A 17,930-nucleotide genomic window follows, 5' to 3' on the forward strand; every position below is an offset into this window, starting at 1 on the left:
AAATAAAACTATCCCCAGACTCATTTAAGCATCAAATGTCTTGGCATGTACAGTGCTCTGCTAGGTTATGTAATTCAGAATAATTTATACAGAAAAAAAGCATTGGAAAAAAAAAATTGTGTGTGCGTACAAGTAAATAAATACCATGGCAGGGGGTTTTGTTATGGTTTGGGTTTTTTTGTTTTTTTGGGGTGGGGAGTGGGTGTTGGTTTTACTTTCCCTTCTGTAGTGCACTGTATTTTTTTCCCAGGGATTCAGTTATTAGCAAATTGTGCCACTTCTTAATTCTAGTTCCACAGAAAAGTTCTGGTAGCCTTTAGGACAATGTCTGGCACATATAAAGGAAAAAAAATAGGACTGGCAGAGACTCGTTAACTAGCAGCTTAAAAAAATCAGTCATGCTTATTGCAAGTTGAAACTTCTGTGTGTCTGAGGAGACAATCAACAGAGAGTCCCAGGAGTGAAGGTTTTACTGTCCTTTCCTTTTAGTGTTGTAAATCAACTGTGTAACACAGACATAAGGCATTTTAAACTTTAGATGTAATAATACCTTGTTTAAGTTATTGCAGCAGTACTTGTCTGTTGCTTCACAAATTCAAAAAAACTTCAGGATTCAAAAAGTGATAACCTTTTGAAGCAACACAAGACCAGACTGTATGTGATACTAATTAGCAAAGTATTTCCAGTAAAGAGTTGCTGACGTTTAAAAAATACCTGTGTTCTTGCTGTATGCTGTCTCTTTGGGAAAGCTTAAATATTCATAAAACAAAGAGAATTTGAAAGTAATTTTTTTCTAGAGCCCCAAGTGTATCAGCATTTCACGTGGTGTTTTTCACCAATATTTTTAATTTAAAACATATTAACAAAAAGATTTTTAAGATGTGTTTTATGTGTACACAAGGGTCACAGGACGTAAAAAGAATTGTTACTATGATGTACTGTACCATTTTGTGCTTAAAAAATTTTTTGCCATATAATGAGCAATATAAATTATAATATTTTTATGTTCTTAGGGAATTCCACAGCCATAATTTTACCAACACAGCTGTTTGACCCACTGACATAATGTTTTGCATATTTCTGCATATTAATGAGTTAGTCATTTAAAAGGTTACAAGGAAACCATAACTCATAAGTAATTAAATTATTTAGCAGAAGTATAAGAAGTTCTTCTGACGTGGGAAGGTCACTGTGGGAAGGAAGGAGCATCAATGTACTGAATTGCACCTGTTTGTCGAAGATAGGTACAGACAGAAACTTTACTGTTGGATTACAATTGTCTGATTTCTCAGGGAATTACGAAATACATACTCATACTAAAAGCAGCTGAATTCCCTGTCATTGAGATAGAGGATTTCTGGTCAAAAACATGAAATGGGAGTTGTCTTTCAAGACTCTGGGTAAATTCTATATTTTACAAAAAACACTTACGTGCATGATGTGTTTTTCATTTAGAATACTGAAATATGGACCTACCAAGGGATTGGCATTTAATCTTTTCCCATGGTAGTTTAATACATATAAATTTCCGGAAATGAAAGGTAAAGTATAAGATCTTGGTATCTTGGGTTGTCTTTCTTCAAGCTAAATATTTTACAAATCAGAAAAAACCCTGAGTCATTGAAATATCTGGATTTCAGAAAGAGAAGGTGTTTACAAATATTTTACACTATTACCAAAGCAAAGGAAGTAAGGTTTATTTTAGAGTAAATTGTTACTTTTTCATGTTCCGTTACATAAAAAATACACACTTAATAACTATTTGGGATTATATTCATAATGAAGTGCTAATGAGAATAATCAAGACATACTGTGACATTTGCAGAAAGGAGGCAAAGCGTATTGAAAAAGGAATTTGCAGTTGAGAACTTTTACTGTCAGCTAATGGGATACTTGGAATTACCATAGAAGCATTAAAAAATTCCTGCAATCCAGCTTTGCATCTGTACTTATTTGAGCATAACTTTCATGGGGTAACTGATATTCTCCTTGGTTTTCTCATTTATAAATTGATTATAGCCAATAATTCCTTGTTATTTGTGTGGGCTTTATTAAAATTATTTTATTTCTTTTATTTCTGGTTTGTCACTTTCAGAAAGTTCTATTTAAATGTAAACAACATTTTTATTAAAATCTTAGTTCTTCTTTCTTGTACCTCTATGAAGCATCCATTTTGTTGGAAAAGAGTTTAAAATAGTTTTTAAGGCAGTAGGGGAGAGGATGAACTTCTAGAGTACAGACTTTAATTACAGAAGGGGGTCCTGTAGGATATCTTGAGGGCAAACTGGTGGATTCATTCTTCTGCAAATTGTATGGACTCCAAAGCTGTTTGCACTTAGTGAAGAAAAGCAGAATCTGGTTTTTACAGACTGGGCAGTTGTTGTGGACAGATTATTTGCAGCCCAGTAGCCTGCCTGCATGGCTGGGTTGGATTCACTACCATTCAGTCTCCAGTGATTTCTACAAATAGCCCAAATTTCACATCAAGGAGAGGGGATGGGTCTGATGTTTATTAAACAATGTTTGAAGCAGTAGTTGAACGTGAACATAGTTCTTTCTGTTAATTCACAGAATTAAATTAATCCTATAGCATAGTTTCTTGTGTCTCACTTGCCACAGGAAATAATTTTCTGCTGCAAATCCTTGTGAAACTAGTGCTTGTAAAGGCATGGAAGTTCCCTATAATAGATACAGTAACCACTGAGGATGTAAAAATCCTTTTAATTCGTGGATGTTTTTATTCCGTTTTGACCTTGTGAACAAACAGCATAAAACAGGGTTGCAGATCTAACACATAGACATATTTGGGTTGCTAATTATAGAGAGATGTAAAACATTAATTCTTTTCAAAACTTTTCAACAGTAAACTCAAAATACGGGAACATCTTTTCTGGTAGGTTTTTGTAGCCTTGAACATTGATTAGTTTAGTATAGCTGCACTAGCAACAAATTAACAAATAATAAAGAAAGACATAGTCATGGCATGTTAAATAATTTCCAGCATAAAGATTGTGAAATAAGATAAATACAGGTCTGCATGCAAATAGATTTGGACATAATGCAGTGACGAATTAGATGGCAGTAACAGAAAGGAAATGAAGAGTTTATTGTTTCTATAGCTCCAATATCCATTAAAAGTTAGTTACACAGCAGGTGGCAGTTTGGATAAGTGTAAAGTGAATGTTTTGAAATAAATAGCAGCTGGGTGACCTGGGATGTCAGGGCTCTAGACAAGGGTGTGTGTTTGTCAATATATCCTACATGTTTTACAGACTCCTCAGGGACCAGGAGAAGATACAATTTCACCTTTTCTGTGCCAAAACATTTTAATTATATCTTCTTCCAAGTACAGAGGTTCAGTAAACAAGGAGCTGACATTGATGCATGTGTTGATAAAGCTGCAAACATTCAAAATGAGATTAACAAAGATTTTGAGGAAAGGGTGACAGCTAATTTTGTACAGTATTCTGCATCTAATTCAGGTCAGTGTAATGATAGAATATTTTATAACTGCTGTGTCATCTAGAAAGACTTTTATGATGCTTTGTGTATTTAAAGATTTGTGTATAGGAAAGTACAGTTCTTTATACATTATTCAAGCAGGCTATAACTTCTTTATTGAACATCCATTGGTTTTAGCTGTAAATGGGAATAAACTTAAGTATTTAGAAGCAATTTTACATATCCATCTGCATTAATCACAGTAATAAGTTCCTTTTGTCTAATTTACATTGAAAATATTGCCTTCAGATGTGAAATGGAACCAAAACTACTATGCACATTTTGTGGTGTTGCTTAATATTTGCAAAAAAAATCGATGGAAACTTGAAGTAAGTGTATCTAAATAATCAAACTGTAGTTTCTTTGTATTATGTGCAGTCTTTTGAGAACCTTTCAGTGTATTTCTGCTCTGTTCTCCTCCTTGTTTAAAGGTAACTCACATTCTTCCACGTCTTTTTGTTTGTGAATTTTTCTCCCCTTTTTTTATCCACTCAGCTCTCCATCTGCTTTCACTTTTGTTTGCTTGGGCCGTCTCTCATCCCAACTTGATAATGAGGAATGCAGTGTGACCCTGACCTCTATCAGCCCATGCATGACCTTCTGACTCGCCCACATAACCTTTGACCTTCTCTTTGACAGCTTGATTAATTACCCTGTGTTATGATTTATGAGTAAGTGCTATGTAAAAATAATAGACAACAGGTGGTCCTCTAAAATCTTTTTGTGGTACATTTTCTTTTCCTGCCTAACCTGATGAGCTGTTTTAAGTTTGAAACTTAGCAGGACAAAGTGTGTTTGGCAGAAGTATGGCATTTTTACGCACTTGGACACAATGCTGGAATTCAGGCAGCTGAGATATATCTGGGATGGAAATATGGCAGTGTTAGCAGGGTGCAGTTGCCAAAATGTACATTGGGTGGAAACAGAAAGCAGAATCAACTGACATTTCAGGCGTTTCAGTCACAGGTCACGTCTTGAGAAAATTGCTCAAATAATGGAGGGGGCATTTTTCAAGCTGAGCTGCATCTCCAACAGCTATGTTTACTTTAACGCTTCACTAGTGACTTCTGATTGGTTGTCATGACCTCATCCTGCTGTTGCACCTACAGTGTCGCAATAGTGACATAGATGTACCCTTCTCGCAGTAAAGATGGGAAATGAACAGAACATACTTCTTTCAGAAAGATGAATGGACACTGCTGTGTTTTAACCACAGGCAGGTTTAAGACCAGAGTGCTTTGAGCTGCATTTCCCCAAGGAATTAATTCTGGTCTTGTTGCCAACCATCCAAGTAGAAACTGAACTTGAAAATTCAGGTTGATCAAGTGTAGGAAAATTATCTCTTTCAGATCCTTGCTCACAGTCCGAAAAGATAGTTGCATAGATCAAAAGATACCTCTCTGGCTCTGACCTATCTTGTCACATATGGTATCCCACCCTAGTGGATTAATATGCTCATTACTCGTGTGCCAGGCAGGTGAAATTTCAGAAGACTTGTAATTTATCTCAAATACTTTGAGGTTCTTTGTTTTTTTAAGCTTACCCCTTGAACTTCCAGTAAGAGGCAGAAACTACTGCCCCATTTCTGGCTCATGCATTTCAATGGAAAATGCCATTCTACATTGTTGTGTCTTAGTAGTATACATATTGTAACTGTGGTTCATGGTTCTTTCCAGCTCTTGACTTAGTAAGCCTGCTTTTCCTTTTATCATCACAATCCTCAACCTCCAGAAGCACAAACCTAGAGAATGGTAGGAGTTAGTGTAGACTAAATTTTACGTACCTTGGAGCATTACCACGTGAGGGGAAGAGATGTTAATTGGGTGCTTTAGTCTGAGAGAGAAACTGTAATTTTGTAGATTAGAGGCTGGCAGTTCCATTTGTCAGTGTCTGCCATAATTATAAGGTCTTATCACAGGTACACTGATGACTGAAGATTGATGGGGATGGGGGGGGTAGTGTCCTTAAAGCTTAGCTTTTTACTGTGAAAAAACTTTCCAGAGTGTGGTTTCTCTTGCTGTGCATACTGGTCACACAGGAGAAAGCTATTACATCAACAACTACTATTATTATGTTGAAAACTACTCTCATTACCTAATGTTTGCATACCACCTAATACCACTGGGGGTGGCAAGATTTAGAAACCCTCCTAGATGATTGGTACTTAAGTAAGTCATAGGTCACTATGTTTTAATAATGATGTAAGCTCATCATGGCTGAAATTGGTATTTTTAGAGACATTGATTTGTTTAGTATAGCTGCACTAGCACCAAATAACAAATAGCAAAGTAGTACATAATAATAACACATTTAATACTTTCCAGCATAAAAATGCTGTGTATGGTGAAAGAAGATTAATACAGTCCTCCATGCAAAGAGGTGTTTCTGAAGAGGACTTTCATTTTAAATGATGTTTTTTAATGGATGTGATTTTTGTCTATGTTAACAGTTATGCTAAAGACTGTATCTTGTCTCTTATTAAATTTTTCTAAGGTCTTGTTTTAAGATATTAGTGGTCTTGTGTTCTGAGGTTTGCATTGACTTGCACACTTCTCAAATTCACTGCATTAGAGCTCCACCTTTTTTTTTTTTCATTTTCCAATTGCACTTAAACTTTAATGGTGTAGCCAGCCCACATAAATTACATTTTTTTAAATTAATTGGAGTTAAAAGCCATATTGTTTACACTGATGTTTAGTGCAGAGTATTTCTTTTCAGTGGAAAATGCTCAGATAAAGGCTGAATGAGAGAGGTCGTAACTGGGTATATTTTACCAGTAATTTTGGTTTTCCATGTTGATTCTTATATATTACTCTCAAATCTTCTTTCTGGTGCAATTGATTTCTTCTTGAAATTTGGGATGCAGAAATACAAGGGAAAGGGAGATAGAACATATCGTGTAAGCAAAACAGTCCAAAAAGGGGTCACTTTCCAAAGAGAAAGACTTAGGCTTTCCCATTATAGAGGGTGGGGAAAAAAATCTTAATTCAGTTATTACTTAATTATTGTAATTCTACTGACAGGAAAAGCCTGCTATCTGGGAGAAATTTTAAAAAAATATAATGAGAGTCATGTTACAATGCTTAATATATATTTAATAAAAATCCCTTAATTGGTTTATAAAATAGTGAATTTAAAAATAGAATCATATTTCACCTGTTGGATGTCTGTGTGAAAATCTGACATTGTGTCCTCATAAAATGGGACAAATGAGTCCTGTAATTTTAAATTACATAATCCATAAGTAAGACAAATTCCACTTCTTTGATGATTTGTGTGACTGTTTTGTGATCAGGTTGAAGTTCATAGAGCTTCAAATCCCTGTAACCGTTCTAGATCTGTAATAAACACATAAACACATGAATTTTGCATTTTGCATTGTGTAGAAAACAAAACAAATCAATACAAAGAACATCTCTGCTCAAAACAAGCAGGTCAAGACGATGAAGAGCCCCAAAACCACCAGCCTGCCAAGTATTGCAAAAACTCTAGCAGTAGCAGGCTCAAAAACTATCATTTTGTCTGAGATACACAGTTTAGGAATGTTTGTAAGCCACTTTCTTCTCCATGATGACTTTTGGGCCTTGAGATTTTCCAAGCTGTAAAATTCATGGGCTCATAGTACAGCATTGTGCATTAATATGGCCAGGCATGGTGTGGATAGATTTTACAATTTGTCTTTTACTTTCTGTTTTCTTTCACTCTTTCCCTCTTGTTTATTTATATTTTTTTCTGTTTGTTGATATTTATCCCAGTTGAATTCATGGCAGACGGGGCAGGGGAATCATGTGACAGGAGACCCCTTATGGTGCTGAATCTAACAAGGAGACAATTTTCTCTTTGGCCTGTTGTGACCTTTTTTGACTACGTTGCTTATGCCAGAGGTGGTATCCTGAATGCCTCTGTTTCACCCTGTTTAGCAGAGTTCAACTGTGCCCTTTAACTAGGTTTTTAGTGGGAGGAGAAGCTATACGGCAGACACTGGAGAAGGGTGCAAGGATGAGGGCTAAGAACTCTCTTCAGATGTGATTCTGATTACTAGTCGAGTGTGTCCAACTGTAGAAAATCACTGAGTGACAATCTGTCTACCTGACAGTCGCCACAATGAAATACAAGGTTTGTGAATGGCTCTACAGATTAGAATAAAGCAAGCCCAAATAAAGTATCTTTTGTTGGGGTGGACTTGGTTTGCTCTGGGTAGCTAGGTATCAGGGACCTCTTTTGATCCTCATGCCTGGACTGAGTGCAAAATGAAGCACCAAGTGAAAGGCTGGAATAAAGCTGTTCCATTAGATAATTAATATAGATGTTTTCAAAAAGTAAGCCTTTATTAAAATTTACTTCTAAAGGATAGCTTGGTTTTGACTGGGAACCCATGTTAACTTCAGGGTCAGATCTGTTAAATGCACGTGCTTCTTTTTCCCTTCATTTGCAATTATATCTTCCACAAATACTATGATTTTTTGTGATTTGCCATAATTTAAAAATCATAAAATTTAATTGGCTGATTTATGCAAGACTTACTTTTCATTCATAAATTTGTGTTTTTTCAACCAGCTCATTTCCCAAAGCAAAAAAATGTACCTTATATACTCCAAAGCATCCTGCAGGTCACAAATTTGCTCTGGATTTGTTGAATATACAATATAATCCCAGTGAACTTCTACAGCAGATTTAAAGATGCACTAAAAAGTCAGGCCCACCATAAAGAGTTGACTTGCAACACCACTGAATCAGTTTTGGTATTGATTCATTGTTACTGCTGCTATTTGCCTCTGCATGGTATGCTTATTGTCAGCTAGACAAAAGGTTTTGCCATTTTAAAATGTGGTGAATAATTTTCACATGCTTTCTTTAATGTATCTATCTTTGTATATAAAATCTCTCAATCCTTTGTATTTTAAAGGTTTTTACTGGCTGGGCATAAAGCTTTTTATTCATTATTATGTAGAGTTCTTAAAGCAACATTTTGCTTTTAGTTCCTGAATTGTTTTCTGAAAAAGTCATATAAAGTGCTTATGAATAAAACAACATTAAATTATTTTAAAGGTAAACCAGGCAACTTTTCAGACACTGAGGGATGTGTATGAGCATAAGTACATGCACAGATACATATTCACAAGTCAGTCCCTTTTATGACAGAATATTCTTAAAAATCCTTGTGTAAATGATGCTGTGTGAAGTTGCTGAAATAAATAAAAAAGTTTTAAAGAACATTAAAGTAAATGCAAAGCATTTTCAAACATTAAATCTCCCTTTTCACATATTTTCTTGTTTGTGTGTGTGTGACTCTCTTCTAAAACAGGAAGGGTATGGAGTAATAGTTCTGAATCCCAATGAGAACTATATTGAAGTTGAGAAGACAAAAGCCCAAATACAGCTGTCTTCTGATATCTCAGATGAACCTGCAGAAAAGAGAGAAAGAAAAGATAAAATCCAGAAGGAAACAAAGAAGCGACGTGACTTCTATGAAAAGTATCGAAATCCACAGAAAGAAAAAGAAACTATGCAGATCTATATTAGAGTAAGTTTCTTTTGGTTTTGTTTGCCCTTCTTTATTGATGCATACATATGTTTATTGCCTGTGTTGGCTAATAAAGAACATGCTTAGTTGAAAACAAATACATTACTGAGATGACATTCAGGAGTTTATATAGAGTTCCTGGCTCGTTACCCTATAGAGAAAAAATATAGGTATTTTTGATCGTGATGTTTTGGAAGTGTTACAAAAAATTTCTTTCTAATTTCAAATGGAAACTTCAAATAAAGCCCAGAGGAGCTCACTGGTGTTATCAGGAAAGAAATTGTTTAGAAAGACTTTCTAAAAACAATTTTATAAACAGAGATGGTCTTTGTAGTGAAGCTTAGGCAACATACTAGCTTCACATGTCATATATACATTTATTGTATTATATTGTATTATACTGTATTGTATTGGAGAGGCAGTAGTTACAGCCTGATAGTTTTTTATCACCTGCCAAATTAATAATGTATTGTGGAAAATACCAGTGTTCATCTTGTGTGGTGGCAAATTTACCCTGTAGTGTATTGCTTTTATATGTGCAGCCATCCATTGTGTTTGAGCTGAACTTCTGAAAGCAGATAAAGGAGACAGCTTACTAATATATTGAAAAATATTTAAACTAGAATAATTTGAGAATAGTGTGATGAAGAAACTCTGTCCCTTGCCCTTTTCTGACTCAGTGAACCTTTGCACTTTGTAATGCTACCAGCATGGGATCATTATAACAGTGCAACCCAAGGACTTCTAATTCTGCAGGGGGCACAAACAATATTATTTGCACATTGACACATTCTGCTTCATATACATACTATGCATTATACATTCCAGACTGAGTCATACAATTTCCAAACCCCTTATTATGAAAGTTAGCATTTTCATTCAACAGTAAAACACGTCAGAAACTCCACAGTGAAGGTAAACCCATAAAAATGCATGTTGTTCTGGTGAGAAATAGAGAAAAATCCAGCAAGATCTATGTTAGAATCATCTTAAATTTTAATATGGCCCTGTTAAATTTTTTTTAGCGTAACATTTTTGTAGAAGAAATATAACTGTGCTGGCTAGTTAAAACAGTTAGTAACTTGAATACAATATTGTCACTAATACCATAAATACTTACTGCCTTTTGAAAAATACCTAAGTGTGGGAAACAAAGGAATACCTATATATGTTCAAAGTCACCAGCAAGGCACTATCTGTTTGCAGCTTTTTTATAAGATGCTACTCTGCCCACCAGCCAAACCCTCTTTCTTAAGAGGGGCAACTGGTCTTAATTTAAGGTCCATGAGAATCCAGTGGACAGTGCTGCTATATTGTCTGAAAAGCAGTCTAGTCAGCATGCAGGTTCGGTGTTCCCTTGTTAAAAGTGAACCTTTTTAGCAATTCTACCTTCTCATGACTCTTGCCTGATGAGGCGTGAAATTTGGTTTCAGGAGGCTTGACCCCCCAAAATATAAAATATATTGTTACATCCCATTTTCCTTTCTGCACAGCTCCATGCCTTAAATATGATTGTTGATGTTTGCTTTATTTGGTTTTCTTCAAATCAAGGAAAGAGATAGTATATGTTTTAGTTAAAGTATGGTTGGTGGTCTCCTTCCTCAGGCCAATTAATTGAAATTGGGTTTTCTGATGAGCTGGGTGTTGTATTCTGATATTATTATTTTGGGGTTTTTTTCTTAGTAGAATCCAGTGCAGTTAGTTTTTTGAAACAGAAAGAAAAACATACCTGCTTTAGTGTATTGCGGGACAAATCAGTGCAATTTCCTTGCTTATCAGTTTTGGAAACAAAACTGGAACATCAATAGGGTTCCATTTACTCTGTTGGTCAGAACTTCTAAGTCTATAGGTGGTTGCAAGAGGTATAATGCCATATTTGCAGTTTTCTTGCCTCACATGCATGAGTCCATAGGATTGCTCTCTGCCTGCACACAGAGACTTGTCTCCACAGGCTACTGTGGGTACAATATTTGTGCTGGTTTGGGGTGATCTGAAAGGGCAGTTCAGATACAATCTTACTGTATACTATAGCATACATTTGACTCACTAAGCTCTTAAAATAAAGCATGCTGTCACTCAACAGAGATATTTAAGGATAGTATATGATTTGTAATGATCTCATCAAGGAGTTTTGAAAAACCTGAGCAGGCCTTATGTCAACTTTGCTAAGCAGGAAAAAGTGTGGATAGACTACACAAAAAATTTCCTTACAGGAAGGCTTTAACTTCATCCAGCATTGCAGGAAAAATATGTTTGTGTGAAATATGCTGGAGAAATTGTTTCAGACTGTTAAGCAGCAGGAATAAATATCCTCAGTTATGTTCTCATAGGGTCACTGAGATCTGTTGTGATCTAATGAGGAAATGCCATGTGAACAAATTAAAGCTGTCTGGTTGATGTTCTCACTTGTGCAGCTAGATTTTCTAAGAACTGGAGAATTAGAACTCTTCCTTGGTAATTATGTTTAAGTATTTTCTTTATTGTCATTGTAAAAAAAAAATCTGGAGTATTCAAGAATATGTAAAAGCTGAGTCTTGAAATACGAAATATCAAACTGCACTGTATTTTTGTACAAAATGAGTATAAATAAAAATGACTATGGCAGTGTGTAATGCATTAAGCATAGTGCTCTTGAAAGATCAAAGTACTTACTGTTTCATGCTGGAAGTTTCCTTAACTATGAAATAATGTACTTTCTGGCATACATTATGGCTTGTTAAAGGAACTGATTTGGTCTGGGTAATAAACATCATGTCAAACATTATGGCAGGAAAACCTGCTTAATATGTTTTGTAATCAGACAGATTTTTTTGTTCTTGAAAACATCTGCCAACTGAATTCACAAGTGAAGACAGAAAATGTCATCAATTCTGTAACATTCTTGTAAATTTTATTTCAATTTTAGCAAGGCAAACAAGGGAAAAACTTTTTGTTAATCAGCATTGACTATAATACTTTTATGAAATGATTAAACACAAGCATTTTACTTTTATATAATGTGCTAATGAATGCGTATGAATTTTAATACTCTTACTGTTCAGATTTTAACAAGCATATTGACAGATCATTTTAAAAGCATCTGGTTTTTAATGTATTGAATGGAGGATTGAGTAAAATAGCTAAATATGTACATACATCCTTTTAAAAAACGTATTTCTATCCTTAGGTATAAATATTACCATTTTTTCTTAGACCACCAGAGGCTGCTCTGGGCTAATGCTAATGGGCTAATGCTTTCCCCCCAGAAACTTACTAACACAGCCAGCCTTCTTTTTTTACTGAAGAAAACTGAGAATTTGTTGCTCTCTAACCTTTTTCTATGGCAACAGATCATACATGCTTAACTCTGGCATGATCATTCCTTCCATTCTCAGCCATCTCCCATTTCGTACAGATTTTCACGCTGACAATGTATCTTTTTTATGTTAGAAGGGACTTAAACATGTGAATTAGTATTTTTCCCCTTCTAACCTGCATTCACCACTTAAACAAGTATACTGAGTGGATTCTGAAATGCTATGAAAAAAACTGTAAATTGCATGATTTTATAGTAATTTGCAATAAAGTTGTTGCCCCAACAGTAGAAGGTTATCAAAGAGGCAACCAAGGAAGAAGAAGGAAGAATTACTTTTATCAAACCAACTAATGGGGTCAGGTTTTGTGGACAAAAGGGATAAGCCTTTTCAAAGCCTGTGTGCTAGAAATTTTTGTCCTTTTTTTCCCCACTGAGCTTATCTGCTTGAATAATTCTTATTACAAATATTATTTTGGTATAGCACAATCTATATCAGAACCATTTTATTAACAGCATATTAATTTTGGATGTATTAATTAAATTATTACTACAATATATAATTATAATAATTTATAATAATTTGTAATTTTTAATATAATATATTCTTTATTATAAATATATATTATAAAATAAATACGTTATATATTTATATATTATATTATATTGTATATAATATAATATTATTATAAATTAAATTCATAAATTGATTTTTGATGTAACATACTTTTCATAAATAATTTTTCCTATCATCTGTGACAGATGAAGTAGGAAAAGATCATGTGCAACCAGTTAATCTGTTTTACTAAAAATGGATACATCTGGATAATTTGTGTCAGTATTAAGGAAAAAAAGTGGTAAAAGGTGGTTGTTTTAATACACAGTTAAGTAAGCAATGACCACTGGCTGACAGGAAATCCTGGCAAGCGTGCAAGCACAGTTGTGCCGTTTCTGCTCATTGTTCAGTGTGGCTGACACAAAGCGTAGCCTAACTGAAGGTCATGGCAGAGTGTCCACTTGTGTGGGATGACCTTTCAGAGCCGTGGATTTTTTTCACACTGAAGATTGACCCGTTTCCCGACATAGCTGCAGTCTTACCAGCTGCTGGTTTCACCATGTGGCCATCTCTGGGCCAGTGACTTACCCTCTGACTTGGCAAGATGCATGCCTGTGCTTGTCCAAAACCTGTGTGACTACATTAGCCAGGTGATGAGACAAAGCTAATAAGCCCTTTTTTCCACCAGAGGAGACAAAATGACAAGTTCTAGGCAAACAGCTCCTGAGAGGTAAGGGACATGTTCAGCATAGAGAATGTCTGAGGCAAACATGGGCATCAGGGCTTCAGCCTCTAGAGTTGCATGCTGATGTTTTGTTTCCCCTTTTACAACGAATAATGCCTGTTTTGTTTCTCCTTTTACAACTTGCCAGTGTTACTTTATGTATAACTCTGAAATACCACATGTTTTTACTCTGCCTACTTTAAAAGCCTGTTACTTCCTTATGTTTTTGAGAAATCTCCTTCACTTGTAAGCAACGAGTAAAATCATGCTAGATAGTAAAAGTCTCATGAGAACTGCCTAGAAACTACCATGACATTGTTCTTGCCCCATGTACTGCTGAGCACTGAGCATTCAGAGTTGAGAAGACACTACAGTTCAAGCGCTGAACATAAACGTGTAGTTTACGACATTCTGAGTGCTTCAGAAACACCTGGAGAGATCTGGTCGTGCAGAACCTGTGCCACCAGAGGCCTGCACCACCTTGGGTCAGCAGCTGGAAGCCAAACATCTACCATGACACTTAGCACCTGCAGTTAGACTACCACATCATTCCTAAAAGGTCAGATATACTTTAAGGTCTTATAGTAGGTTTTGTAAATCAGGAAAAATTGTGTATGTCATGTTTCATTCTATAGATACTACAATGAACAGGCATCTTTCATTAAATAGCTAAACTATGGAGAATTTAAAGTAGTGTTCAATAATTTTATGCATAGGCTATTAAGCATGAGCAGCTAACTTAAGTATTTTTTAAAATCCTGAGATTATAAAGAATTCTTTTAGTAAGTTTTGCATCTACTAATCCTGAAAAGTTTTTTTTGTCTTCTTTTCCTTGGATAATTGAGAAATCAGAGACACAGATAATCACCAAAGGGAAATTCTGTGTCTCTACAAGAACACTGTTGGCTCTTCTCTTTGCTATACCCTCTCTTTGTTCTGCATTTCAGAAGTATGGCTTAATCAAAGAAAAGGAATAAATCAGGACCATCTAGCTTTGGTGTCTTTCAGATATTCATTATATGATACTGATAAAGTGTTCATTGTTAGATCCAGCTCCTAAAATGCGAGGCAAGCCATGTAAGTTTCCAAAAGAAAGAATCAGCTTGCATTTCTCCTCCCACCACAAGCTGTATGGTGCTCCCGTGCTGCTACAAAAGATTCCCACTCACAAGTCAGAAGAGTCCTCGTTCCTTTTAGATGACATTCAGTCTCATAAATGTAGCCAGTTTGTGGAGTAATGGTGGAGAAAACTAAATGCAGACATACTTATTGAAGGCAAAAGTAAATAAAATCATTCAAACATCTTGAACTCTGATATTGTCTGGTTTTGATTGTAGAGTGACTGGAGTGAAGGACTTTCTAGGTCTTCTGGGCCAGTGCAGATGGCACTTTGCCAGTATCCTTTATCATTTATCTAACAGAACAAAAGGATTTTAGCTGATATCCAAAATCAAGGATAATATTCTCTGACCTTCTGTACATAGTTGCATATTTTACTACTAGATTTCAGTGGTTTTGGGAAATTTGGAGAAAGAATTTTGCAGGGGCTTGAGTGGCAACTACACCTTTTTGCAAAACTTGAAAGTTCTTCACATGTTTTTTTCTTGGGGACCTGTCAGTCATAAGACACTTTATATAGTGAGAGATGATAAAAATTAATTTCTGAGTTACATATTTGTCGCTATCTTAAGCTGAATGGCATTATTGCAAAATAACCCTTTTCTGTGGAGACATACCACCCCAGTGAACCCCTCTAAAAATATTTGTGTGTTTTAGAGAGAAGGAAATGAAGGCTGTACTGCAGTGCATGGAGGTCAGAAAAACATTTGTGGTGTCTAGGAACTGAATGTCAGCAGACAGGGAACTGGGACACAGGATGCACAGTAAGTTCAAGGGTGTTTTCACATCATCTGCTATAGAAAACCAGGTGTAAATTCAGGAAAAAAAATAAGGGGGAAAAGAAATCTAGCTTTTAGGATTAAGATAAATCTGATGGTTCCTGTTTAGGCTGCTTGGCTGCCTGCAGCAGTGACAACTGCCAAAGGGGCTAGAAATAGTGGAGGAAACAGAGGTGTGGAACAATGTGTAATAGGCTGCCCAGGAAGGAATGTTGGTTCTACCTGGCAATTCATAGGTGGCTGAAATTTGAAAAATTAGGTATTTTAGCAATTATTATTTAATTTTATTTTAAAATCCTTACAGGTTAAGGATTTTACTAACCAAAATCTTTACTTTTTGTGAATTTATATACTGTGTGATGTTATTTTGACTTATTTACATCTTGAAGAACAAGGTTGATCTTTTAAATCAGCCTCTTGCCATCAGTCTGCAGGCAAAGAAATATACTTTATTATGAGTTTTTAGGAGAACTGTCCTCTTGTTCTTGCTTATGCCTTAGTGAACTCCATCTGAGATCAGCACTTCCCAAGAATCAGGTTTTACTGACTTCAGCGCTGTTAGCATCATTTCCATAGTGTCTAGGCAGAAGTAATTTCTTAAGCAGTCTATTTGACAATTCTCTCCAGTCATTAACTCATCTAAATTTTTAGAAATCTTCCCATTCCTCTCTCGGCTGAATCCTTGTTTTGTCTCTGTCTCTCTGGATAAAAGTGGATTCTAAACTGATGAGAAATGCTTTTGTCTTTTGTGGTCAGTGGTGCTGGTAGCAGATTTTCTCCCCTCAGTGGGCTGCATGCTGTTCAGACACATTGTTCTACACTTTTGTTGTTTAACAGTTGATTCTCCTTCTCTGTCTTTTTTGATCAGTGCTTGGCATGAATGAATTTGTTGATACCCAGTGAGGTATATTTTGTATATTTTCAAGTAAAACTTGAATTTTTGTTTGTTTTCCAAATAGATGGCACAACTTGGAGAGAAATTACTAAGGAAGTGAGACTGATGTGCATTTAGACTTACCAAGAGTTCTGTGTGTTTAGGAGACCAAAGATTTTCTGGGTTCAAGCAGCAGTTTGAGATCTTCCTGCCTGGTACTTCTAGCAAAAACATGGAGTGAGAAAAATATTGTGCTCGTGGATGTGCAATTGTGTGCACACAGGCACTACCTACACCACATTCTTACATTTGGCATCCTGTGAACTGTGTAAGGTGGCCTCTGACTTAATGCAGGGTACATGAGACTGGAAAGTTTTCTTTTTCCCAAAAGCAAAGATTTAATCAGTGTATCTAGCTATGTAATACAGCAAGGAATTTAAAATGTATTTAGTTCAGGCAGTTCTGGTACTTCATAAGCATCTGCAGTGTGTTCTTTTGGACTGATGTTTCCTTCCAGGATGTTTCTTCATTCCTATCTCCTATCTTTTCCACCTGCTGTGTAACTGAATAATCTGATTTCATGGATCCTGCCAGTTCAGCCTATGTCCTATAAAAGTGGGCAATTACCACTTAACTGTGTCATGACCACTCTGTTCTTAACCTGGAAAAGGGAAGCTTTAATTGCATGTAGATGTTAAGATGACAGATACTTATTTCTTTGGGATCTGGTCTGCTGAGGAATTATTTTGAAGTAATCAAATAAAGCAATGAAAAATTAGCAAAGCTTAGGCTGCCTAAATAATTTTGAAAGATTTCTAGGTGTGGCCTTAGGCTTTGACACATCACTGCCCTCACACATACCACTTTGTAGGATACCTCCACACTTTTCTAGTTACTCCACTTTTCGTGTTTGAAAAATGAACACATTTGATGACAGGATTGTGTTATTTATCATGTGTCTCTTGCACTGGTTGCCAAAAAAAAAGATAGGCTTACATTTAATGACTGTTGGTTATCTTTAAATCCTTTATCAGTGAAGACTGTGTGAAGTTCTCCTCAGTGAGTTATGTCAAGCCTTCAGATGCTGCATGCTACTTTGACTGCTTGCAGGCTCTGACTGCATTGCTTTAAGTGAGAAGATGAGTTATGGCTGTGATAGATCTTAAAATAACAGCATTTGATTTGATTGGATTTTATTTAAGACCACTTGTCTTAAATACCTTTCTTCTGCTGTTTGCTGTTCATTACGTTCTTTTACCATGTCCTTTCCTTTTCTGTTTTGAGCTACTCTAGGTGACTTACAGAGTTTGGCTGACGCATAAATTGATTTTTCTCTAATGGCACCAAACAGTGTCATCACTGGACCAGAAGTTGAGATACTGTTATTCTGTTACAGTGGTGGTAAATAACCATGACATCATTTTCTAACAACACCATGAATAAAGCTGTTTCTACCCAGAGATAAAATGACCAGGCAGAGTTCAACTTTGCCAGACTACCAATGACAGATGGCAAAAGATGACCACTGCCCCACTTGTACTGTGGGTCCACAGAGCATGCA

General features: G+C 35.8%; 1 protein-coding gene across 4 annotated transcripts in view; it reads left to right on the forward strand.

The window, feature by feature from the left end:
* Positions 1–17,930, forward strand: part of ARB2A (ARB2 cotranscriptional regulator A) — a 259,244-nt gene that overhangs the window by 128,197 nt on the left and 113,117 nt on the right. For 3 of the 4 annotated variants that reach the window (XM_063421494.1, XM_063421496.1, XM_063421495.1), the window contains one exon: positions 8,807–9,025. The exons of the other annotated variant lie outside the window; for it this stretch is intronic. In XM_063421494.1, the coding sequence (XP_063277564.1) occupies positions 8,807–9,025 (219 nt within the window). The remainder of the gene's footprint in view (positions 1–8,806; positions 9,026–17,930) is intronic. 4 annotated transcript variants of the gene reach the window in all.

Source organism: Prinia subflava, chromosome Z (genome assembly GCF_021018805.1).
Source record: "Prinia subflava isolate CZ2003 ecotype Zambia chromosome Z, Cam_Psub_1.2, whole genome shotgun sequence".
Classification (NCBI taxonomy): Eukaryota; Metazoa; Chordata; class Aves; order Passeriformes; family Cisticolidae; genus Prinia; species Prinia subflava.